The sequence below is a fragment of the Ochotona curzoniae genome, unplaced genomic scaffold, assembly GCF_017591425.1.
Source record: "Ochotona curzoniae isolate NIBS_2020 unplaced genomic scaffold, NIBS_Ocur_1.0 contig_3255, whole genome shotgun sequence".
NCBI classification, from domain to species: domain Eukaryota; kingdom Metazoa; phylum Chordata; class Mammalia; order Lagomorpha; family Ochotonidae; genus Ochotona; species Ochotona curzoniae.
Window position 1 is genome coordinate 5,382,145 of NW_024465777.1, and position 25,052 is coordinate 5,407,196.

The 25,052-nt window shown below is 56.6% G+C and overlaps 1 protein-coding gene across 7 annotated transcripts; it reads right to left on the reverse strand.

The window, feature by feature from the left end:
• Positions 1–3,075: 3,075 nt before the first annotated feature.
• Positions 3,076–21,864, reverse strand: FGR (FGR proto-oncogene, Src family tyrosine kinase). Of its 7 annotated transcripts, XM_040979672.1 has the most exons (14): positions 21,749–21,864; positions 14,742–14,863; positions 14,178–14,239; positions 13,029–13,261; positions 12,484–12,586; positions 9,830–9,928; positions 7,076–7,179; positions 6,833–6,982; positions 5,876–6,031; positions 5,614–5,793; positions 5,208–5,284; positions 4,918–5,071; positions 3,955–4,086; positions 3,076–3,856 (listed from the first exon to the last, which is right to left on the reverse strand). In XM_040979672.1, exons 4-14 carry the CDS (start codon positions 13,246–13,248, stop codon positions 3,648–3,650), a joined length of 1,584 nt encoding a protein of 527 aa, XP_040835606.1. In that variant the 5' UTR covers positions 13,249–13,261; positions 14,178–14,239; positions 14,742–14,863; positions 21,749–21,864; the 3' UTR covers positions 3,076–3,647. The 7 variants fall into 7 exon arrangements, with proteins under 7 accessions (XP_040835606.1, XP_040835611.1, XP_040835608.1 ...); XM_040979677.1 differs by lacking the exon at positions 14,742–14,863 and having other exon boundaries at positions 13,029–13,258; XM_040979674.1 differs by lacking the exon at positions 14,742–14,863.
• Positions 21,865–25,052: the final 3,188 nt, after the last annotated feature.

Genomic DNA, 25,052 nt, shown 5'->3' on the forward strand with positions numbered 1-25,052 from the left:
TTGCAGACATTCCCCCTGCCCCTTTGAGATAGGACCCTCCCTGTTCACCCACATTCTCTGCCTGTGTCTGTTCCCTTAACTCCCATCACCATTAAACCTTTCTGGGGTTGGAGGTGGGACAGGGTTGTGCTGCACCTCCTTGACCCCCCCCCCCCTCTGGGATTGGAGGTTTCTGAAGTTCCCAGGGGAAAGTTTCCAGCTGTCTTTTCTGTAGTACCTCAAGTCCCCACGAGAGGGAGCATGGACATCGCTGCAGGATCATCCAGGCAGCCCACGTGTGTGTTGGGGAGGGGGAAATGGAGTGACAGGTAGAGGTGGGAGGAGGAAGGGAGGCATCCACACTGCACCAGGGAGACAACTCCTGGATTGGATTGAGGATCTAGCCAGCCCAGTCCTAAAACAGTGGGATTCAGGATAGATTGACCCAACAGGTCGTTTTCCTTGAACCCCCGACTTCCTTTTCATCCCTCCCCACAACTCAGGGGCCATATCTCTTGGTTCCCTCTCCTACTTCCTGTCTCTGATCCCCTCCCAACGCTCCTCTCTGCCTCCCCTGCACCCTCGGTCCTCCTACGCGTGATCTTAGCACTTGCCCAGTGGGCCTTGCCTTACCCTGCTTCTGGCAGTTTGCACATGCTATTTCCTCCGCCAGAGATGACCTCTCCTTTAGCTCCCTCATAAGGCTGAGTTTTCTTTCCTGTGATTCTGAGAACTTTCCCTGGGGCCCCAGAATGACCTTGTCCTGTCATGTTGTCATTGTTGACGGTTCTGCCTCCTGGACAGGACCGACCTGCAGGAGACGTCAGTTAGTGTGTGCCAAACGAGCACATGGCCGAGTCCTTTGAGGAGGCTGATCCTCAGCTTGTGTGGGGTGCTCTGGACGCTCCCAGGGCCTGGTGCCGGCTGGCATTACACCTGCCCCATCAACTAAACGGCTGTCACAATGCAGGGTGCCCAAGACTTTGAGTTCAGATCCTGGCTCTGCCAACCAGCTGGGTGACCTTGGGTGAGTGTAACAGCTGCCCAGTGCCTTTGTCCCCTCCCTGGTGAAATGGGGACCATCACACTTCTGCACTGCCTTGCTATGAGGATCCAATCAGAGGAGGCACGTGAAGCACTCAGCATCCACCAATTAGGTGGCCTTCTCCCCCTGCCATGAACTTGGAAATAAAATTGCCCTCTGAGTCTTAAGCCAGTAAAATCCACGCATGGCAGACAAGAGCCAGGTGGGGGAGTGAATGAGGCGAGAGATGGTTTTGTAAACGACTGAAGAGTTTTGTGAACGGTGCAAACCGCAATCAAGGTGACCCGCCTGTAATCTCAGGGAGGCAGGGCGAGGATGTGATTGAAATTGAGAAAGCAGAGACCTAATCAATTGCATTGTGCTCTATCTGAAGGGAACAGAGGGCTGCCAGTAAAAGGGGGTACGGAAGAGAATGCACGTGATTACACTGGGGGCGGAAGGAAGGCAGTCAGGGAAACGGCTGGCCCTGGGAGCACAGGCCCTGGAGAATTTGGGGTCCCTGGAAGACAGTAGTCAGGGCCTGATGGCCACCCAGCACGTCCCTGCACCAAAGCCTCACAGGCATCGCTGGTGCCAGGCTGGGTTCCGTGAGGCAAGAAGGAACATTCTGGTTCCAAGAGGAAGTTGTAGAGACTGGGTGCACTGGTTTGGGGTTAAAGCCCCTGCTCCTGCGCGTCATATGGCCCTATAACCTTGCAGGAACTCACGAACTTCACTGGACCTTGGTGTTGTGTTTTGCCAAAGGAAGGGCTCCGTAGCCTTGTTGGTGGTGTGGGCGTGCAAGGCGTAAAGAGCTGCGCACACTCAGCAGGGAATGGAGAAGAGCAGTGACGAGGGCCACCACTCACCCTGAGCAGTCCCCATGCTGTCTCTCAGGTGAGGAGACAAAGGCAAGTATCTTCACCCAGCTGCTGAGGGCTGAGCGGAGTCATCCCAGGCCCCTCAGCTCCAATCCCCACAGCCCCAGCCCTGTCCAATCCCACCCAATGCCCCACAGCCCTGTCTAGCCCCCAGCCCTCCCCAACCCTACAGCCCCAGCCTCTGTCCTCGTCCCAGCTCCAGCTCCAGTCTTTGTCCCAGCCCCAGGCCCAGGCTGAGGCCCACAGCCTCAGGCCCAAGCCCATAGCTCCAACCCCAACCTCAACTTCAGCTTCAGCCCTGGTTCCTGTCTGCTTGCTCCACAGCAGACACACCGGCCACATCTTGGCTGATGTACCAGGGCAGAGGCCACAGCTCTGGAAGTAGCCCTGGGCCTTCCTCCATCCCACTGCTTCCTGTCAGCAGTCCCTTTGCAGGGCTGTACACAGGGTCCCCTCCCCTGCCTTGCCCTGCTTTCTTCAGCCACTCAGCCCTTGGGAAGGGGCTGGGGAGGTTGCCAGAAACTCTCCATGAACGACCGGAGGGAGGAGGAGCTCTCTCTCAATCTCTCTCGCTCTCTCTCTCAGACACACACACACACACACACACACACACACACACACACACACAGACACTCTTCCCACAGCCCAGAGGCAAGGAGATCAAAAGGAAAAACCGCTGGCTTTGGAGGTAATCCCAGTTTTCTCTCATCCAGCTGTGTGACCTGGCTCCGTCATAGAACCCTGGAATCTCAGTCTTCTTATCTGCAAATGGCACGAATTGGAGAGCCAGGCTGGAGGTTAGAGGGATAAAAGAACAGACGGGAACAGCTGCCACTTGGCAGACATCACTGACATCACCACCACCGCTGCCATCACCATCACCACCATCACAACATCACCATCATCACCATCACCACCATCACAACATCACCATCATCACCATCACCACCATCACAACATCACCATCATCACCATCACCACCATCACAACATCACCATCATCACCATCACCAACATCAACATCAACATCAACATCAACATCACCACCACCACTACCACCACTACCACCATCACCACCACCACCACCACTGCATCATCATCACCACCACCACCGTCGCCATCACCATCACCTGTGCCCCTCATCTCTCCGACCACTGTCCTGCCCAGAGGCCACCCGGGAGATGCTCAAGGCCCCTGCTCAAGATTTATATTGTCATTTTCCTTATTTACACAATCAGTGAACACGCACTGTTCAGAGGAGGCGAGCCCTCAGCAGTCCGCCCCCTTAGCGTAGGACTGCCACCATGATCTCTACCCAGCAGAACCGCCCCCAACATACACACACCCAGAGACTGTGACACAGTAGCCAGGAGGTCAGTGCCTGGGCCCAGGCCAGGGAGGACGAACAGGAGGACAGGAAGCAGGAGGGTGGGAAGGCAGGTCAGAATGGAGGCTAGGAAGGGGTTCTGCAGTGCTATAAATAACCGCACAAGGTCTGAGTTGGGGGGTGGGACAGAGAGGCTTGGGGTGGGGGGTACAGGCAGAAAGGGGGAAAGCAGTGCCTGGGGCAGAGTGGAGGAAGGCTGAGTTCCAGGAGCCCCTTGCCTCTATCTGTAAAGCAGGCTGGCCTGGCAGGTGTCAGACCACCTGCCTCCTCTGACCCTGACCTCATGGGGCTCACAGCCTAGGAGCTCTAGTTGAGAGTGCCGGGGCTGTGCAAGAGCAACTGGGCATCCCCGCAAGATGGGTGGCACCCGGGGCTGGCTAGGTCTGATCCCCAGGCTGGTACTGTGGTTCCGTGGAGGTGAAGTAATCTTCCAGGAAGGACTGTAGGTACTCGAAGGTGGGTCGCTCCTCGGGCTCCAGGCGCCATGTCTGCTCCATGACCTCATACAGGGATGCGGGGCAGCCTGGAGGGCATGGCATGTGGTAGCCATGCTCCACCTGCTCCAGCACTTCCCGATTATTCATACCTGCAAAGGAGAACCCCATCAGTCAGCAGGACCACTCCCTCCAATGTGTGTGTGTGTGTGTGCTGGCAGCCGGAAGGAAGTGCTTCCGCTCTGCCCACCTGGGTAGGGGACTCGGCCCTTGCAGATGAGCTCGGTGAGCAGGATCCCAAAGGACCACACGTCTGACTTGATGGTGAATCTGCCAAACAGTGCGGCCTCTGGTGCCGTCCACTTGATGGGAAACTTGGTTCCTGGAGAGATCGCAGGAGAAGGAGAAGTCAGTGAAGGTGGCTCAGGGAACCATGCCTCACTGGTGTCCACCTGGGAGGCTCAAGTGCTGGGGCCCTCGCCACCCCCGTGGGAGACCTAGAGGAAGTTTAGGCTTCCTGGTTTTACCCTGAGCCAGCCCTGGGGTTTTGTGGACATATGTGGAGCAAACCAGAGGATGGTCCAGCTCTCTCTGTCAATCTGTCTTTTAAATGATTAAATTTAGGAGGTAGAGGGAGCGAGGAAAAAAGGAGGTAGGGATATGGAGAGATTGGGGGTCCTGAATACATAGGCTCCAGCTGGGATGCACTGGGGACCTTGTATGGGGAGGGGGCACGATGCCCACACTGCAGCCCTACTGTGAGAGCTGCAGCCCTCACGTGCCCACGTTGTTGGCAGATGTGCATGAATCGCCCAGGAGCCCAGGGCAGTAGATAAGGAAAAGGGGGCAAACAGCAGGCAGGTGACTCATTAAGGTCACAAGAGTCACAGGGTCATATGACCAGCCGGCTGGGGACCTGGGTTCGGAGCTCAGCTCGGTGGCTAGAACTCCTACTGCTGTTCTCCACTGCAGAGCCCGGCCCAGGGCTGCAGGCTGGCCAGCCCACTCCATCTGCCTATTTTCCATTTCCACATGGAAGAGGCATACTTCTCTCACAGTAGAGGGACAGCTTGCCCAGGCCACAAGGCTGGCATGTTGGTGGGCTGGGACTGGAATACTGGGGATGAGGGTGCTCCAGGGGACCTAGAGTGGGGAAGGGTCCCGGGAAACTAAGGGATGGGGTTGGAGGAGGGGGGCAAGCTGAGCAGGGCACCTTGCCGGGGGTTGTACTCATCATCTGTGATAAGGCGGGCCAGGCCAAAGTCGGCGATCTTGCACACGAGCCGCTCCCCGACCAGGATGTTGGCGGCCCGCAGGTCACGATGGATATAGTTCATGCGCTCCACATAGGCCATGCCCTCAGCCACCTTGGAGGTCAAAGTGAGAGGAGACCCGAGAGCTCATGAGACATCACAGGATCGTAACCCGTGGGAGTCAGAGGGGAAGGGACTTTCCCACGGTACATGAGACTACGGGCAGGGAGGCCTGGGTGCTGAGAGCTACCTGGGCTGCCATGTCCACCAGTTGGGGCAGCTTCAAATCCTGGCCCTCTTGGTCTTTGAGGAACTCCAGCAAGCTACCTGAGGGCCAGAAGCCAGAACCCGTTTTAGGACCTAGCCCAGGCCTTCTGAATAGGGTCAAAACTGGGGGTTCTCTCTTCCTGGACATGCCCCGTGTGGGCTCTGCCCAGCACAGATCCTGGTTTTCTTAGCTCAAGCTCCACCCTCCAGCTGACATGCCCCCAACCATGCCCGAGACTCTGCTCCACTCCCAGGACCCCACCCAGTTCACCCATAAGGGCCGGTCACTCCCACAACTGGTCCCCTTGCCAATCACCGTGCTCTGTTCCCAGAGACCCCACCTCAAGATGCCCTGGAGCCTGCGTGCCCAGCCCAGCTGGCACCCTCACCATGGCACATGTACTCGGTCACAATGTAGATGGGCTCCTCTGACACCACAGCATACAGCTGCACCAGCTTGTCATGCCGCAGCAGTTTCATGACCTGTGCCTCTTCCAGGAAGGCCGTTGGCGACATGGTGCCCGGCTTCAGCGTCTTCACAGCCACCTTGGTGGTGCCGTTCCACGTACCTGTTCCCTCCCCAGTGCCACTCGTCAGAACCTGCTCCCTTCCCCGCCCTGCCCCACCCTGCTCCCAATCTCCACTCCATACCCAGCCACACGTCCCCGAAGCAGCCGCTGCCCAGCCGGCGCTCCAGTCCAATGGAGGAACGGCTGATCTCCCAGGCATCCTTGGCTAAGCCCAGCGTCTGGGGCTTCATGGTGGTGCAGGCCACAGTGAGCAGCTGGCACAGCCCATCGTTTACTTCTGCAGGGGAGGGGCGTGGAAGTCGGACCAGGACCACACCCCCACGTCTCATCCCCCTACAGCCTGCTCTGGAACACCAAACCCCCCATCAAAAGGGCATGGGCTGGCAGAGCATCTCCCACCCCAGGCCCTGAACTGGTGAGCATGTGAGTGCCCTGGGAAGGGTGTGCCACCTGAAGGACAGAAGATCTGTGTGATGATGAGGGGGCTGGTACATGGGAGCTGGGCCTTAAAGGTTAAAGTATTGGCACAGGTAGAAGTGGGATGGGGATTCCCAAGGTATGAATGTGAGGCCCATACCCTTTCATGCCATCATGTCCTCTGCCTGACCAATCCAAGTGGGAAACAGGCAGAGTGCTGACCCGCATCTGCTGCCCCCCAACCTGGTGGCCACTGCCTGCCACTACACTCCTCTCTCCATCTGACCCCTGGCATCTATACCCCACCAATAGATACAGCTTCTCCCCAGAGCCCAGGCCCTGTGGCATCCCCATATCCTGGGAACCGAGGGTATGGAAGGCCTTCACCACTGCTCAAGACTTTGTGAAAGACTTTCCAGGGACTCTGGCCTTGAAGCCAGAAACTGGCCAGTTCTCTACTCTGAAGGTAGGGGGCGCTGCTTGGCCATGGTGGGCTTCCCGCCTCTGTCTCCGGGTGAATCCCTCCGGGCGGGATTCTGAACCGGGAGCCCCAGCACTCGGTTTCCCCGCCTTGCCCGAGTATGGCCACTCATGCCTCATGTCTCCACGTGAACCAGGGTGTCAGCAGGTGGGCCCGGGGGCCAGAGGTGCCCATCCTCACCCCTGTAATGCTTCACCAGCTCCTGCACCGAGTCGAACTGGACCCGCGTGGTGATGTAGTAGCCGCCCGTGTCCAACTTGCGGATCTTATAATGTTTCACATGCTCTCCTCGGCTCGGGTCCCAGTCGCGGATGGACAGGGAATAGGCGCCTGAGAGTGGGGGGAGGGTCAACAACCATCTGTCTGGTAACCAACCATCATAGCCAGGCCGCCTGGCCCTGCACCCCAGGGCTCAGTGCCGACCTTTGGTGGTTTCACTCTCCCGAACGAGAAAGGTTCCCTGCGGGTTGCCCGGGCACAGCAGCTGCCTCTCAGCATCCTTCCTCCCGATCTTTCCAAAGTACCACCTGTTGAAATGGGCAGGAGAGGGGCAGGAATGTGCCATTCAGACCACTCTGCATTCAATGCTCTCAACCCACCTAGCACCTGGTTGTGAGGACCCCAAGAGAGGGAGGTGGGAATCGTCCAATCCCTTGGCCCCTTGCAGTTGCCCAGTGAAGGTTAACTATCCCCCCCCTTACTGGGGTGGCATTTCAAATGCCAGGTGGGACACCTGCATCCACCCGTCGCCAGCCTGGAGCATGTGGGTTCGAGTCCTGGCTGGGTTCTCAATCCCATCTTCCCATGCACCCTGGGAGGCAGCAGTTGATGGTTCAAGTCCCTGGGTCCCTGCCACCCAGGTGCATGACTCAGGGCTGGGGTTCCTGGCTTCTGCCTCAAGCCTGACCCAGCTGTAGCTGTTGCTGGCATCTTGGAAGTGAGCCAGCAGTCTGGAGATCTGGGCTCCTCACTCAGAGAGAGGGGAAGTGACCACCTACGCATCTGGCTGAGGAGGAGCCCCACCTGGAGCCCTTGATCCATGACCCCAGCAATCCTACAGATCCGTCCCCACCCCCTTTCCTTGTTGGCTCATGGAACAGCAGTCTCTCCCTGACCCTTCTCCGATGGTTGCTTCTTCTCCACTCTCTTAGGTGTCCTGCATCCCAGCATGCCCTCTTGGAGAGTCCTCTGCACTCCTGCTCTTTCCTGATGACCCTTTCTGGCGGGACACTGTAGCCATACACCAGCTGTGCCAGCATGCAGCCACAGTCTGACAGCCCCACAGTGTTGGAGGAGACTCAGATGTGTTGGGATGAAAAAAATTGGCCTGTGGTCATCATGGGATGAATTAGAAGGAGCATAGTTTTTAAATCAAAGGAGGTGGGAATTTCCATGAAGTCTGGGATGGTCCATCAGCCCACACCTGGGTACTAGGCAGAGTTCAGGGAGCAGGAGAAGGCATAGGCCGTTAGCCTCATGTCTGGGAGTTCAGGTAGGTGGGGGCAGGGTGTAGACAGGACACGCATGCCCAGGTTTTCTCATGGCCCTGCCCCCAGCCACATCTCCTACGTCAGCGGTTTCCTTAATAAGCAATGTTAAGAATAACAGCCCTTACTGCATGTGTCCATTCGCCTCTCAGAACCACAGTTGAAACGGGGGGCTATTGTTACCCCTCAGCAGATGCAAGAGGAAATCACGCTCCCCAGTGGCCGAGCAGCTTGCTCGTGGCCACGGAGCTCGGAATAGGAACCCAGCGGCTGCTCTGGGTTTGTGCTCCTGACCATGACAGTCACTTAACCACACCACCGCGCCCAGCGTCCCCGAGCTGCAGGTGCTGCCTCCTACCCATCACCCCAAGCGGGGACACAAAAAGCCTGAACTCTGCCTGTACGCGCCTACCTCTCCTGCTCTGTCCAGTCTGACCTTGTCACCCACATCCTGCCATCCCTTCTCCACCACCCCCCCCCGGAAGCTTATTACCTGTGTCTCCACTTCTTCACCGTCCTCTCCCGCTGGACTCTGTCCAGCCTGCACCCTCACCCCAACTCACCCCCTCTTCTCACCAGGTTCACTCCCCACTGCCGCTCCTGTTTCTCAAGTGGTCTGATGGGCCTGGTCTTGTGTTCCTCCCCTTCTGCTGGCTGCTTTTAGGCCACGCTCCCCAAAGCTGGGTTCAGGCCAGCTTCTCCCTCCTGCCTCCCAGGCAGCCTGTACTGGCAGCCTCGCTTTGGCGTCCACCGCAGCCTGGGCATGCCCGCGGCAAGCAGGCATCTTAGTGACAGTGAGGGGCAGCGTCTCTTCCTGTGGGTTAACTCAAGGGCCTGACTTGGTCCTGGCTGGGCGGGTGCCTCTCATGCACAACACAACCAGGGTTCCAGGAGCCTCAGCCCAGTCCCAACAAGCCTCCCACCCTTGGGTTAATCTCTTCACCCTTCACCCTGAGCGAATGGCACCACCAACCACCCAGCTGGCAAGGAAGATTCTGAGTCCCCCTCGAGTCCTCTCACTCCCTATATCCAACAGCCCATCAGTCACCAAGTTCCTGCAACATCTCCTGAATCCTCATTCCCCAGAAGTGCAGGATGTAGGCAGGCCTCAGTTTCCTCATCTGTGAGATGGGAATCATGGCCATCTCAAAGACTGTATTGTGGGAATTTAACAACAAACCAAGGTAAGGGGCTCCATGAGTGGCAGGACCCTGCTTAACCCTGAGATATGCTTCTTTGCATGTTTTGGCACTTGGCAATGCTGTAAAGGCCCTTCACCATTGTCAGCATTCGTACGGCCCAGCAAGCACAGCCAGACTGTGCAAGGTCACGTTCCAGCCCAGTCACTCCCAAGCCTTGGGAATGTGGGCAGGGGACTGACCTCCTCCTTGACCCAGCTGCCTCCTTTATAAGATGGGAAGCTAGCAGTTTTGGATTCTGTTGCTACCCAGAATGTACCCCATCTGTGCCCTGGGTACAGCGCTGTAGCATGGGCGCCACCTATTCATGTACCCCTGTGCCCTGTCCCCCTCATTTACAACCATTCCCCACCATTCCCCGCACGACCTGTGAGAGTCAGAAACAAAGAGCCAGGCTCGGGCCCACACAAGCACTTGGCCCAGAGGTGGCCTTGCCATCTAGCCCCAAGGGTGTCACCCAGACAGCTGACCTTGCCCCAGCCCACACTCACTCCTCGGCTTGGATGGAGTCCACGGGGGCCACATAGTTGCTGGGGATGTAGCCGGTTTGTCCGGAGCTCAGGGACCGAGCCTCCCACCAGTCACCCTCGCTGCAGGCACAGAACAGGGCATGTCAGATCCGTTTGCATGCACGCACACACGCACACACACACACACACACACACACACACACACACACGCCCCTGTGGCACCCCGAGGGCCAGGTAGGACCATAAAAAGGCTTGCTGGAGACTGTCCAGCTGTCCCCTCCCCTGGGATACACATACACCCCTTCCTCTCCCTAAGCAGGGACTTTGGTCAGTCCTGCCCACAGAAGATAGTGGGAAAGCACGGGCCTCCTAGGGCTTGGGGACACGGTGGACAACAGAGGATGTTGCTTCCCCACTGCTGAGGGCTCCACACAAGGAGAGTTCAAGGACACACCGAGGGGCGTGTGTCAGCCCAGGAGTTAGCACGCTGACTGGATGCCCACAGCGCATGTGAAAGTGCCTGCATCCGGGCCCTGGCACCAGCCCAGCTTCCTGCTCACTAGGACCTTGGAAGGCAGGTGGCCAGGAAAGCTGAGCACTGCAGTCCCTGCCGCTGCCCATGGGGCCCATCTATTGGGTTCCAGGTTCCTGACTTGGGGTTGGCCCCGCTCCTCCTGTTGCAGGCATTTGGAAACTGAACCATGTTGGTTAGAAGGGTGACCAGATGACAAAAGAAACTCGCTGATCTGAACACTGCTCAGTATGTATACTATGTGGAAAAGAAATGTTAAAGAGAGAGCAAATCAGCTCTGTCCCTGACTATAAATAAATAAAGTTTAAAGTTTAAAGAAAACATGAAATTAAAAGATAAGTTCAGGGGTTACTGTTGTGGCACAATGGGTTAAGCTGCTGCCTGCAATGTCATTATCCCATATAAGCGCAGGTTCAAGTCCTGGCTGCTCCACTTCTGATCCAGCTCTTTGTTTATGTACCTGGGAAAGCAGCACAGGATGACTCAGGTTTTTGGGTTCCTGCACCCACATAGGAGACCCAGATATAGCTGCTGACTCATGGTCTTGGCCGGCCCAGCCCTTGCTGTTGCAGCCATTTGAGCCATGAACAGAAGAATTTCAATCTCTCTCTTTCTCAGTCTCCATCTCTCTCTGTAACTCTTGTCGTTGAAATAAATATATTTTTAAAAGATCTGTTTTATTTCTATTGGAAATTCAGACATACAGAGAGGAGGGGAGATAGAGAGGAAGATCTTCCATCCCAATTCACTCCCCAAGCAGCCACAACAGCCAGAGCTGAACCAATCTGAGGCCAGGAGCTTCCTCCAGGTCTCTGACATGGGTGCAGGGTCCCAAAGACAGTCCCATGGGCTGTCCTTGATTGCTTTCCCAGGCCACAAGCAGGGCCATGGGATTGGAACTGGCACCCATATGGGATCCCAGCATGTACAAGGTGAGGACTTTAGCCGCTAGACTACTGCACTGGGCCATTTCAAATAAATATTTTACAAGAGAATATATAGGCTGGTGTGATGACTCAACAAATTTGGCATCCCCAAAGGATTCTGGTTCGTATCCCCCTATTCCACTTTCAATCCAGCTCCCTGCTTGTGGCCTGGGAAAGCAGCAAAGGATGGTCCAAAGCCTTGGGATCCCGGAAGAAGCTCCTGGCTTCAGATTCACTCAGTTTTAGCCATTGTGGCCATTTTGGGAAGTGAACCAGTGGACAGAAGATCTTTCTCTCTTTCTCTCTGTCTCTATAAATCTGCTTTTCAAGTGACAATAAGTATTTTTTAAAAGAGAACATATAAAGGATGAGCTCATTTTGTTGCAAACGTATTTAAAATTCATTTCTTTTCATAATACACATTTTCCACGAACTTATTGAAGAATTCTTTTTTCCTTCTGGAAAGCAAGCCTTTGTGAACAAGCCTTGCAGACTCTGGTGCCATCGGCTCCCCAGCTTCTGCACCCTTTACTCCACGCTTGATACTGCATCATCCATCTGGACGTGACAAACCACTTGGTGGCTTCTCACTCTTCCTCTTTGCTCATCTTCTTCTTCACTGGTTGTTCACTTTTAAAGACTCAACTTAAAAATCACCTCCCCCAGGAAGCCTGCCCTAATCACCACCCTGGGCAACCTGTTTGGTGGTTTGTTTTTTCTCTCTGTGCTTCTTGTTCCCCAGGCTCCCTCCACCCCTTAGCACAGCTATTACTTGGGGATTATATGACCAGCCAGGCAGCAGTTCTCAGAAGGCAGAGATGGGGTAAGACTTGAGATCAAGGGGCCCGGCATGATGGTCTAGTGGCTAAAGTTCTTGCCCTGTACACATTGGGATCCCATCTCGGTGCCACTTCTAATCCTGGCAGGCCCTGCTTCCTATCCAACTCCCTGCTGTGGCCTAGGAAAGCAGTTGAGGACAGCCCAAAGCCTTGAGACACTGCACTCGCATGGGAAACCCGGAGGAGGCTCCTGGCTCCTGGTTTTGGATCAGCGCAGCTCCAGCTGTTGCAGCCACTTGAGCAGTGAATCATTGGATGGAAGATCTTCCTCTCTATCTCTCCTCTCTATATATTTGATTTTCCAATAAAAATAAAATAAATCTTGAAAAAAAAAAAAAAGACTTCAGAGCAGGGGCTGAGGTGAGCTGGGTCACTTACGTGTTGTTCAGGATGTGGAACTTGTCGCCCTTGGTGAAGGTGAGGTCATCTTCAGTGCGGGCCTCATAGTCGTATAGGGCGATGAACAGGGTCACCCCGCTGCCTGCAGGGCAGGGACCGCTGAGCCAAGTAGGGCACAAGCCAGCAGCGCCAAAGGAGCATACTTCCCAGAAGTCCACTGTCCAGCCAGGCTCAGGGCTGAGCACTGTGGCTGCCGACGCCCTGTGCACCTCTGCCCCTACTCCTTTGTCCACCCTGGGGAGCCATATTGTTCATTTCTCCACCCCACCAAGAAGACCTCCTAATTGGATTATGCACCCAAGTGGCCAAGGTCAGGGGGCTCTACGCCACCAGCTTCCCCTCAGATGGGGGAGGAGCTGGATCCACCCCCTGGGAGGCCCCCACATGGCCAGCCACTGCAGTCTTGGAAACAGGGCTGCTCTCCTGGGGTCAAGTCCATGTCTCCCCTCTCTGACCGCCCAATGTCTGCCAATGTCCAGGCAGCACCTGTTCCCAGCTCCCCAACCACCACCTCCGCCACTCACCTGAGATGCCCTTGACATTGCTACCTCCAAGGAAGGTGTGACTGGTTGGCTGAGGGGAGAAGCTGTTGTAGTTGGGGATGTGGGTGAAGGAGGAGGCTGGCCGGCCCTGTGTGGGGTCGGGGCTGTAGCGGTTAGCAGTCCCAGAGGCCCTGAAGTTCCCTTCCAGGCCATCATCCTCCTTGGACCCCCGTTCCAGCTTCTTGCAGAACAAACAGCCCATTCCAGGTGCCCTGCTGCACAGGTTGAGAGGGCACGCTTCACCGCAGGGTCCTTGCTAGGGTGCTCCAGACGCACCTGCCCACGGGCGCACACACACACACCTGCACACGCAGACACACAGCCCGCCCCGGGTTGCGGGTCCCCTGTTGTGAATGGTGAAGTGGCACAGGCCCTCTCTCCAGCCCCCTGGGTCCGCCTCTCAGTGGCTCCTGCCCGCTCCTGCAGCCGGGCTCCAGCCCACAGCAACAGACCGCCTTTCGACATCAGGATGTTGCTGCGGTCATTTCAGCTCTTTGCCTCCCATGGCTGCGATAGGCTGTGTTCCTGTGACTTCCTTGGGGCACTTGGGTCCGTGTGTCTCTTAGGATGCTGGTCTGCACACATGCGTGCCTTTGTGTGTGTGTGTGTGTGTGTGTGTGTGTGTGTGTGTGTGTGTGTGTGTGTGCAACTCCCTGGGGATGCTGTTAAGGTGTGTGTGTGGGGGGGATGGTATGTGTGAATACCCATCTCTGCTCCTGCTTGGCTGAGTGTATGCAAGTCTGCATCAATGTGATTGTAAAGTGTACCTGCAAATGTGCACATCTGTACAGTGTGTATGTGTGTGTGTGTGTGTGTGTGTGTGTGTGTGTGTACGTGTAGGTCTGTGGGAGAAGCCAGAGCTGTGTCTCCGTGTCTGTGACCATGGACCATGTGTGAGCGGGAGTGCATGCCAGCACCTGGAGGTTCCCTGCAGAGGGGGATCAAGACCATTTCCTGTCATCCGTCCAGCCTCGGGCCTCTCCAGCTGCCTCTTTCTGGCTCCCCCACCCGTTACCTAGCAACAGGGCCCTTGGAGGAGTGGGGGTTAGGAGGAGTTGTGGGGCTCAGCAAGGCCACTCTGTTTCCTGATCCCCAAAGTCCCTAGTCCTCCCCTCCCCACCGACTACTCACCCTTGAGGCCCCTACTTCTGCATCAGCGTGGCTGTACCATGGTGCTTGGAGGGATTGGGGACCTGTGGGGAGGCAAGGGGACACGGTGGAGGATGACCCGGCCTGGCTTCTGCCCTGGAGGGAAGTCGGGCAGCTGGGCTGGGCCCTAGCGTGACTTCTGCTACTGCGCTGAAATAGCATTCAACCCTCCCCTGCAGGCCAGCACCCCCAAAACCCACACTTTCACCAACATACATGGGTATAAGCATGAGCTTAGCAACATACAATCCACACATTAACATATCCATTTATGCACATGTGTGCGTGTGTCCATGGACTCGTATCTGGCCACACACAGGTAAGCCTCCCTCGCAGCACAGTGGACCCACACGGGTGCTCTCAGCTTGCTGGGCTGGGCCATCTCTAGGTGGATCCCCCCTTCCCTGCCCCAGTCTGGCTCGTTCCCCAGGGCCCCCAATCACCATCTCACAAACCCCAGGTCCCTTTCCCAGCCCTGTCTCACCCTGCCTGGGCTGTGTGTGCCCCTGGGTGGCTTCTGGTGGAGCAGGTAAGCTGGGCACCCACCTGCAAAGCCCTATTCCATCCCCACGTAGAGGAGAGTCAGAAGCTGGGGCTGCCAGTGCCCCTGAGGCAGCCCCCACCCCCCGACCAGCTGTGATCCAGGCCTGCTCCTGTAGCTGAATCGCCTCGAGCACCAGGGTGGGGAGGTCATTGAGCAAAGGGTCCCCACCCCTACATAGCCACTGCCATTGCACCACTCAGAGAGGAACTAGCCACCAGCAGGGCTGGGTTTCTTAAGCAGTGGGAGGAATGCAGCGCTAGGGTGGGGCCCGCCCCCGCCCCCGCCCCCGCCCCCGCCCAGTGAACCCCGATTTTCCCCAGGGGGCCTGAAGGTCCTGGTTAGAGGAACTCCTAGCTTCTCCCTCTGGACTTCCAGGTAGCCCCCTTGCAGGTATCATTCTGTTTCTCTCTGTGTGGCCTGCCCTTCCTGTGAGCACCACTCACCTCTTCCAAGAAGCCTTCCTGGATCTATTGGGCCCAGTTTCCTGGTCAAAGATTCTGTCTCATCGTTGCCTTGCTCTCCACCACCCAGGCCCCACCGGCCTCGTCACCCTCCACTGTCGCTGTGCTCCCATGTGTGTGTTGTGGGGGGCGGGGTGACACCCATGTGGTCAACAACGAAGCAGGCTGCGGTGAGAGACCTGCCTGAAAATAGCCACTGTCGCTGGGCCCAGGCTGACATCTTCTCCCTAGGACCCCTCCCCTTGGGTGAAGCTTGTGTGTCTATGGGGCCCCAGGCAGGTGCAGGGTCAGTGATGGTCAAGAGAGAGGACAAAGGGGGCGTGGAAGGGAAGGACCAGGGCTGTGAGAGAAACCAGGCTGGGGCTGGTTCCTGGTGCAAAAGGGTTCCTGGATAAGAAGTAAAACCTTGCAAGAAAACTCACATTTGTACCACCACTCTCAGTTCCCAGGCTCCCCAGATCCACACAGCACTACTAACCCACGTCCCTGGCAGCCCACAGCCTCTTCGGGAGACCCGTGGCTCCTTCACCTTGGTGCTGTGGTCACACTCCCCACAGATGCTCACCTCCAGGCCCATCCACCTTGCACACATGTGACCTCGCCAAAGACCTGCAGGCACAGACCAGGACGCACAGGACCAGTCAGGCACTGGCTGCAGCCCTCCACCTAAGGCACTCTGGGCAAACTTGGGCTCCTGGGTTTGATGATGAGACCACAGAGACCCCTGGAAGGTTTTAATTTGCCCTGCACTACACAGAGGGTGTATCCTGACTGGGTGCTGGCTCTCAGCCGCTCTTCTCTGCCTTGCGCCAGTGGCGCAGTGTCCCGCTGGGACTCAGAGCCGCACAAGGCTCTGCCCTCCAGGGATGTGCACGTCTTCACACGCAGACTCACTGCTGTCACTTCTAACAACAGCTGCGTGCCCAATATCGCAGTGGGTCGGTCGCGTCAGCCCTGCCTTGTCCCTGGCCTGTTCTGAAGTGCTGGTGGCAGATTGTCCGCCCCAGGCAAGGAGGCTGAAAGCTCTGTGGGCCAGGAGAACGCTGGCAAGGCCGTCAGTGTGGGCGGTAGGCAGAGGCCGCCATGCTCGGGGCTTCGTGAATGCCAGGCTTGATGAGGACTGAAGCCCTGGCTGGGCTGGGCTCTCTGAGGACCTGGATCCTGAGGATGGAGGGGAGCAGGTGGTGTCCTGGGGTCCACATGGCCCAACACAGGGAGACGTACTGAAGGTGACATGGCTCCTGTGGCTTTGTCAGAAGAGAAGACACGAGGACATAAGAGAGGTGGGAGTAGGAGTGTGGGCATCTGGTCTAGGGGCTAAGACTCACCTTGGGGTGCCTACCTCCCCACATCAGGGGGCCTGGGCTCCTGCTGGTGTGCACCCTGGGAATCAGCAGGGGATGAAAGCTTGGGGGATTGGGTCCCTGCCACCTGCGTGGGGTTCTTGGCTCCTGGTTGCTGGGGGTGTTTGGAGAGTGACCCTGTGAACAGCACATTTCATATTTTAAAAAGAAAGGGAGAGAGAAAAATAAAGAAAGAGACTGAGCTAGCCTGCGAGATATACAGACAGGCAGAGGGAGAGCCAAGCAGCATGCTGCTGACTGCCTCTCAGGAGGAAATGCTGGGCTGCAGCATCCACTGGCACCCGTGGGGCACCGTTCCTCTGGTGGCTGATTTAAAGCTTACAGAGTGACGCCCCAAATGCTGGCTTGGGAGGAGAGAAGCAGAACCAGCCTGAGCCAGCACAAGTTGGCTCTGCTGACTATATCACTGCCAGGAAAGGACAATGAGAGAGAGAGAGAAAAAGAGAGAGGAGAGAGAGCTACAGAAATGCAAGGTGAAGAGAAGGAGTGCCAGGGAAACATGGGAAGAGGCAGAGGAAAAAGGCAAATAGAAGCAAGGTGGAGGCAGGCAGAGAACTAGACACAAAGGCAGTGAGGGCCAGGGAGCAGCTGAGTGCCCTCCGTTCAGGGCTCTGCATGGCCATTGTCCCCAGGATGCCACATGTCACTCTCCCAGCCCCCACTCTGTGGCTGCATGCACACCTGTACCTCCTATTATATGGGGAGGAATGTGACATCCTCCAAGTCTGGGTTGCAAAACAGATCCATTGCATGTGTGCTGGTTTATGAAACAATCATACCGCAGCTGGCATTGTGCCAAGCAGTCCTCACGTGTGGTACCATTTGGGACCCTTCAGAGGCAGGTCCTGTGATCAACTCTTGTCTTTTTGATGTAGCCACTGAGGCACGGAGATGCCAACAGCCAGGTGAGCGACAGAAGCAACACAAAGTCGGAGATGGCTGCACGGCCTGCTCCAAGCACTGCTCCTGACTACAAGGAGTAACAATGTGTCTGAATGAACGCTTGCTGTGTGCTTCACACTCAATCCTCCTCCCAGCATCTCTCAGCTGACCACCGAATCTGAAGCCGAATCTGAAGCTACGCCTGTCTTTCTTCTTCAAGCACCAGGTTTTGTGGCCTGCTAACAACAAACAACAGCCCACGGTGGCCACAGCATTGCCAGACCCTGCTGGGCCCTGGGCTGTCGGACAAACGTGGCTATTATTTTCAAAATATGTGTTCATTTATGTTGAAAGGCAGAGTGATAGAGAGAAGGGTTAGAAACGGAGAGATCTCCCATTGGCTGGTTCATCCCCAAATGTCCACAAACAGGCAGGGCTGCCCGGAGCTGAGGCCAAGAACCAGAAACTCCGTCTAGGTTGGTGTAGAAGCCCAGGCACTTGGGCCATTCTCTGCGACGTTCTTTGGCATTTAGCAGGGAGCTGGTTCAGAAGTGGAGCAGCATCCCCGTGTTCTGATTTTGGCATGTCAGCATCACAAGTCAGCAGAGGCTAACCCACTGCACCCCAATGCCAGCTGCCAAATTTGCCTCTTGGACATCTGATTGGTAGGAACCAATACATCCGATTGCCAAAGCCCTGTCAGGGACAACATCCTGTTATGGGCATCAGAACGGCAGTCTTGCCCTTGGACCCTGCTGCTCCTACCTCCAGCAGATGCCCCTGGACAGCCCTCCCTTCCACTTCCACAAATCTGCTCAGCAGGAGGAGAGGGGGAGATCTGTAGTGTCTGCACCTGTCCCTCTCTGCAGAGCTGCCATCAGGGTTCAATGATGTGAGGCTCTTGCCAGGCAAGTGGTGACCCCATGACATTGACATCCACAGGTGGCAAAGCTAGGGACAGCCCCCAGGGGCCAGTTCACACTCATCGACCCCACCCCACCCCCACCTCGCTGCAACCTGCTTGTGTGTGGTGGGGAAGCGATGTGCCCAAGGTCACACAGCCCAACAGGGACTTCAGAGCTGGAGAAGCCTGAGCAGATTGTGCTGGCCTCAGCTGCCAAATGCCGACTTTCTACCGGGCCCCTGACCAACAGACACATCAGGCAGTTCCCCCCCCCCCCCCCGGCTCCCCACTTCTGGACTAGGGAGTCCCAGGCCCCTTCCATTCTTTCTGGAAACCCATACTTCCAAATGCCACACCAGAGCTTTGAGGTGGAAACATGATGTTTTGGGGACCCTCTACCCCAGCCTGCATGATCTAGAAGCAGACTGGGCTGAAATCCTGTCCCAACCCCCACACCTTGCCTCCATCCCCCCCCCCCCCGCCCCAGCTGTAGCTGTGGCTACATTTCACATAGGGAGACAAATCTCCACACAAGCCCCCAGAGGTTGAGGCACACAGCAGGTGCTCAGCCAACTTTTCACTTCTCTCCTTTTCACTTGAGGAAGGCCCTGCAGCGCAGTGGGGAAATAGCCGAGGGGGCAGAACTGGACAGAGCAGAGAGGAAAGAGAAGTTCCCAGGAGAGCTGGCCCCAGCGACGCGTGGGGGATTTCACCAAGAGGGAACTGGACTCTAGGCAGTGGCCGGAAACCACTGTCCTGCAAGAGTTCCGGCTTCTTCTCGGGGCTCTGCTGGGCAGGGGCAAGGCAGGGCATGGAATTGGGGGCACACAGTTGAAAGTCTGTGAGGTCAAGCAGGTGAACCCAGCATCACTATGTCCCCACTCCCAGAGCTCCTGGCTGTAGGTGTCTCCATCCCTGCACCCACCGGTGTCTGCCCAGGGTGAACCCCACCCCCCTTCTCACCTTGTCTTGTTTTGAACCCCCAGGGACCAAGAACACATCCCCAGAAGCCCCTGCTGCCACCTGGGGGAATGGGAATCAGCACACAGACACAGGCAGAAAGAGACCAGGGGCCCAAGGATTCCCGAGGACTGCCGGCTTGGGTGGTGGCCACCTGGGTGTGGCACCCAGGAGCGGAGAGGACAGACCTCAGGCCTGCTGACCTCCCTGGTATGGGTCCTCAAGAGTGCTACAGGCCATCCATTTATTAGACACCTGCTGTGTGCCTGGCCCCGGAGGCCCAGGCAGTAGGCTTTCAGGCCCCTCCAAGTTTTTGAGAAGGTAAAGGATAGCCCCATTCAGGACCCTCAACAAAGGTCACGCTAGACCTGATTCTGACCCAGCCTGGGGCAAGCAGGTGCAGTATGCTTTGTCTCACCTCACGATTGGAAGGTGGGGGTGTCTGTAGTGGCAGGGTGGGGGTGAGCAGGTGGCCTATCTAGCTCAAGCTGGCGCCTGAGGATACTGACTCAGGAAACTCCCCTAGGAAAACGGTTTCCTAGCTGTGCAGGACCACCTCCACCAGCAATCTAACACACGGTGCCCTGTGTCATCCAGCCGAGGCAACAGGGTTTTCAGGAGCTAGGCTCCAGGCACTATCCAGAGGGGAGTTCAGGGCTTAAAGAGTCTGGCTTCCACAATGTGGCAGACAGGAAATCCCCTCCCTGGCCTTGGATGGGGGGGTATCCCTGTCCTCTCCCACCTTGGGCAGCCCAGCCTGCTGTGTGCACAAGGGCCTCCCAAGCTTGGGCCATTTCCTTTGTCGTAGCAGCCTCAGTGGGTGCAGCACAAGCCCTGTCTCACAAGGACGCTCCCAGGCTCTTGCACATTTACTAAATGCCCCAGCCACATGCGCACACTGTCACACCCTCACTTACAGCTTCGTGCCCTCTGCGGGTACAGGAGCTGGCGGTGGAGCCCAGGAACCCCACATCTTCCTTCGTGTACCTCTTCCGCCTCCCGGGGTAGGGCTGGGGGGATGCTAAGAAATGTGGCAGAGATGAGCGGAGGTGCTCAGCCCAGATGCCCTGGACTGTTAGTCCTGGCTGTTGGTCCTGCTGGTCATCAGCTGCCTAACCTCCATCTTCCCATCTGGGGAATGGGAATCAGCAGCCTGTTTTCCCTTCACAGACACAGGCAGAAAGAGGTTAGGGGCCCAAGGATTCCTGAGGAACTGCTGGCCTGGGTGGTGGCCACCTGGGTGTGGTACCCAGGAGCGGAGAGGACAGACCTCAGGCCTGCTGACCTCCCTGGTATGGGTCCTCAAGAGTGCTACAGGCCATCCAGGCCATCCATTTATTAGACACCTGCTGTGTGCCTGGCCCCGGAGGCCCAGGCAGTAGGCTTTCAGGCCCCTCCAAGTTTTTGAGAAGGTAAAGGATAGTGTCCTTTAGTGCCTTCAGGACCCTCAGCGAAGTTCACTCCCCAGCCTGGGGCAGGCAGGGTCATTCAGCATGCTTTATTTCCACAGCTGGGACAGGAAGAAGGAGGCCCAAAGAATACAGCAACTGAGGACCCAGTGTGACCAAGAGCCCACATCTGTGAGGCTACAGAACCCTGGAACATGGAGCATCACCGCCTCCTCTTTCTGTCCTGCCGTCCACCCAAAAGACCCCAAACCGGCAAAGGCAAAAGCCAACAGCCTCGGGTCCGGGCCTGCCCCGCCCGCTGCAAGGAACCCAGCAGCAGCCAGAGCCCAGCTCGCCTCTCCGCCCTCTGGTTGCCATGGACACAGCCCCTCCACACCTCCACGGTCAAAGGCAGGATTTCCGTCGGGGCGGCTAGCAATTCCCGGATCCCGCGGGGAACGCGGAGTGAGACGTTCACTGCGGGGCGAGGAGGGGGTGCCCGACGAGGCCCGGCCCTGCCGAGGGCGGGGACTTCCCCAGGAAGACCCTCCAGTGCCGGGCGGGACAGCTTTGGGGTCCAGCTGTCCAGGCGTCCTCCCTGGCCCTACTGGCTAAGCCTTGATCCCCTGTCTCTGCCAATGCGGGACTGGGGGACTCCCTGGACCCCCGGAATTGTATCCTCAATCCACGCGCTCAGAAAATGCTCCCGCACCTGCTTCCCGCAAGTGCCCACGCTTGATTCTCCCAGTTCCTTCCTAAATGCTCCCTTTCAGGGTCCCCTTAGTTCCTCCCCAATCGCCCCACTTTCCAGATCCTACCAATTTCGCCTTGCAGGGGCCCTCCTGTTTCCCCGCCAGACCCCCCTCTAAGATCCCAGATGCCCCCAGCTTTGCTTCACGTTAGACTCCAGGTTTCTGCCCTTCTACCCCCCTGGCGCTTTTCCGGCTAGGGTCCCCCTAGCCTGCAACTTCTGCAGCTCGTCTAAGTTCCCACCCGCCTTGCCCGCCCCTTCCCCGCCCCTCCCAGCCCCCACCTGTCTGGGCCACCTACCTGGTGCCAAAGGAACCTGTTTCTGGTTGGCCTGGGCAAGCTAGCAAGGGCTCCCGCAGCCAGGTATGCCGGCGTGGTTGAGAAGCTGGGTGCTGCCCGCCTCTGCCCGCCGCCCCCTCTGGGCAAAGGAGGGAGGAAGCTGCCTTGGACTTCTCTTATTGCTGCCGCGGGTAGGTGGCAGTGGTGGCGGCGGGGAGCATTCACTGTCACGCCCCAGCTCCGCGACCTGGCTGCCCACAGCGGGGAGGGGCCCCCAGATCCCGGCGCGCCTGCCATCACTTCCCGCCTCCGTAGCCCACTCCCTGCGTGGGGATCCTTCCCCAGACCCCGATTGCCCACGAAGTGCCTTTTCTGAAGACCCCCTGCGGAGTGGCAGGTTGCCCCCAAGCACTTCGGGAATCCTTGTTGGAGTTAGGGGCGGGGGTGGGGATGTGGGAAGCCCCAGCAGCTGGTGTTGGGAATCCAAGGCGCAGGTGTGCAGAGCCGGAGGACCTCAGAGCGCTGTCACCAAAAGCGGCTCTGGATGCAGTCGCGGTGCTTGTGTAGGAGGAATTAGGGACCTTCGCGGTGGGCCAGGCGAGGGCCTGTTTTATAAGTTTTAGAAATTTTAAAATCTATTACAGCCCCAGCCTTCTCCTCTACTGGTGATATGTGACCCCTCAGCCCGGAGTCCACCCCTCCTTTACCTCTCTTACTTCTTTTAACAGAGTGGGTGGATGTAGTGCAGGTGAAGCTGCCCAGCCTTAGATACCAAGCACCAGGGGGTCCTCCTGCGGTGCTGCGCCTAACCACTTGCCATGGCATGCCAGCATCCCAGCTAATCTCATGCACCTGAGACAGCAGTGGAGGATGACCCAAGTCCTTGGGTCCCTGAGCCCACCGGAGACATGAATGGTGTTCCTGGCTCCTGGCTTCAACCTCAGCCAGCAGCTGTCAATGGGGGCTACCTGGGGTGTGAGCCAGCAGAATGATCTCGCTCTGTCTCTGCCATTATGCCTTTCCAATAGATTAATTAAACTTTTAAGACAACAACAAAACCAAGCACCAGAAAAATCTGCCCTGCCTGGGTGAAAGAGACGTGGGGGCAGCGAAGAGAAGGCTGATGGAAAAGCGTGTATCTGACTGTGGTGAGGCAGCATGGAGGAACTATAAACAGTTTCTAAGGCAGTGAGAATGAGAGCGAGAGAGACTGAGATTGAGAATACAGGCAACAATACAGTGAGTTGATGGGACCTGTGATGCAGGCAGGTGTGTATGTGTGTGTGTGTGACTGGGAGGGAGGGACGTGTTGAGTTGTGTGTGTGCACGCACCCAGGTGTGTTCCAGTGTGACTGTCAGGTAGTAGAGAGTGGCGAGATACAGATAGGAATGCTTTTCTCCTAGGAAGATGGGAGCAGGAAGCTCCAGAGGAGATGCGGGAACTTGGATGGCCTCCCAGGGCTGGCAAGCTCTCTGACTGGCCATTGGTCCCCATGCTCAGAAACAAACAGCATTACTCCCAAGGGGCCAGCCTTGGGGGGCAAAGGAGCCAGGGATGAAGGGACTGTCCTGCCTGACTCAGGAAGTCTGGGCAGGGTACCTTCCCTGACACACACACACACACACACACACACGCCCCACCCCAGTTCAGTGGAGTTCCCAGGAACTTCCACTTGCGCTGCTGGCTCCTGGCTCCTGGGGGACGTGGAATGGCAAGGGTCAGGACCAAGACCAGCTCTTGCAGCCATCTCAGCTGCCTGTCAAGGACCTGGCACACAGCAACAGGGGCTCTGGGCAGAAGAATGCTTGACTCCATCAAAGAAACAAAAATATGAGCAGGTGAACAAATCAAATAAATGCGGAACTAAAAGTAAGGCAGAATGAATGAAGACATTCAAGACTCAGGCACTGGATGAACAAATGAACAGAAAAAAAACCAATCGTTTCTGCATTGTAAAATACCAGAGGGGCTATACTGGTCCTTACTTAAACTCTTCCAGTGGCTTACCTTTCATTTTGAAACAAATTAACACAAGTAAAATACAACAACAACAACAATAATATGGGCCTGGTGCCGTGGCCTAGTGCCTAAAGACCTCGCCTTGAACACGCCGGGAACCCATAGGGGCACCGGTTCTAATCCTGGTAGCTCCACTTCCCAATATACTCCCTGCTTGTGGCCTGGAAAAGCAGTTGAGGATGGCCCAAAGCCTTGGGACCCTGCACTGACATGGGAGACCTGAAGGACGTTCCAGGCTGCTGGCTTCAGATCGGCATGACACCATCGTTGTGGTCACTTGGGGAGTGAATCATCGGATGGAAGATCTTCCTCTCTGTCTCTCCTCTCTGTATATCTGACTTTGTAATAAAAGTAAATAAATAAATAATAGAATCCAAAAGCTTGCAAGGTCTCCCAGGTCGCCTGGGGGCCTGCTCTGCCACCTCGCCAGTTCCACACTATGTAAGTCTCTTCAGTTCCTGAGATGTATAGAATTTTGCTTCCGGGCCTTCTTGCAATCTGTTCTCTTTTCCCAGGACACTTTTCCCTGACACACAGAGAGACAGAATCAAGGACAGGGTCAGGGACAAGGACACACAAAGACCTCCCACTGGCTGGTTCACCTTCCAAATGTTCGCAACAGCTGGACTGAACCAGGAGGCAGGAACTCAATGTGTTGGGACCCAAGGACTTGAGCCATCACCTGCTGCCTCTCAGGGTGCATGTTAACAGGAAGTCTGGGGGTAGGGGGTGGGGCTGGGGTGATGGCTCAATAGGCTAATCCCGGCTTCTAACGCCAGGATCCCATGTGGGAGCTGGTTTGCATCCTTACGGCTCCACTTCTGATCCAGGTCCCTACTTGTAGCCTGGGAATGCAGCAGAGAGAGCTTAGCCCAAAGCTTTGGGATCCTGCATCTGCATGGGAGGCCCTGAAGAATCTCTTGACTCCTGGTTTTATATTGGCTAAACTTCATGCACATCCAAAGACACTCTGTCTCACCTTCTCTCCATAAATCTGATCTGTCTTTCCAATGAAAATGAATAATTCTTTAAGGAAAAAATAAATAAATAAAAAGGGATTGGGAGAGCTGGCCCTGCAGCTCAACCGGCTAATCCTCTATCTGCAAGTACTGACATTCTACAGGGTTACTGGTTTGTGTCCTGGATACTCCACTTCTAATCTAGCTCCCTGACAATGGCCTGGGAGGGCAACAGAGGATGACCCAGGGCCTTGGGCACTTCCACCTATGTGGGAGACCTGAAAGAAGTTCCTAGCTCTTGGCTTTGGACCAGTCCAACTCTGGCCATTCTGGTCCAGCAGATGGA

Excerpts from the sequence above, each read along its gene's own strand:
- FGR (XM_040979677.1), bottom strand. The coding sequence starts at position 13,248 with ATGGGCTGTTTGTTCTGCAAGAAGCTGGAACGGGGGTCCAAGGAGGAT. Across the intron at positions 12,587-13,028 it reads CAATGTCAAGGGCATCTCAG|GCAGCGGGGTGACCCTGTTC; the intron begins GTGAGTGGCGGA and ends CCTGCCCTGCAG. Across the intron at positions 4,087-4,917 it reads TGAGTACAACCCCCGGCAAG|GAACCAAGTTTCCCATCAAG; the intron begins GTGCCCTGCTCA and ends CGATCTCTCCAG.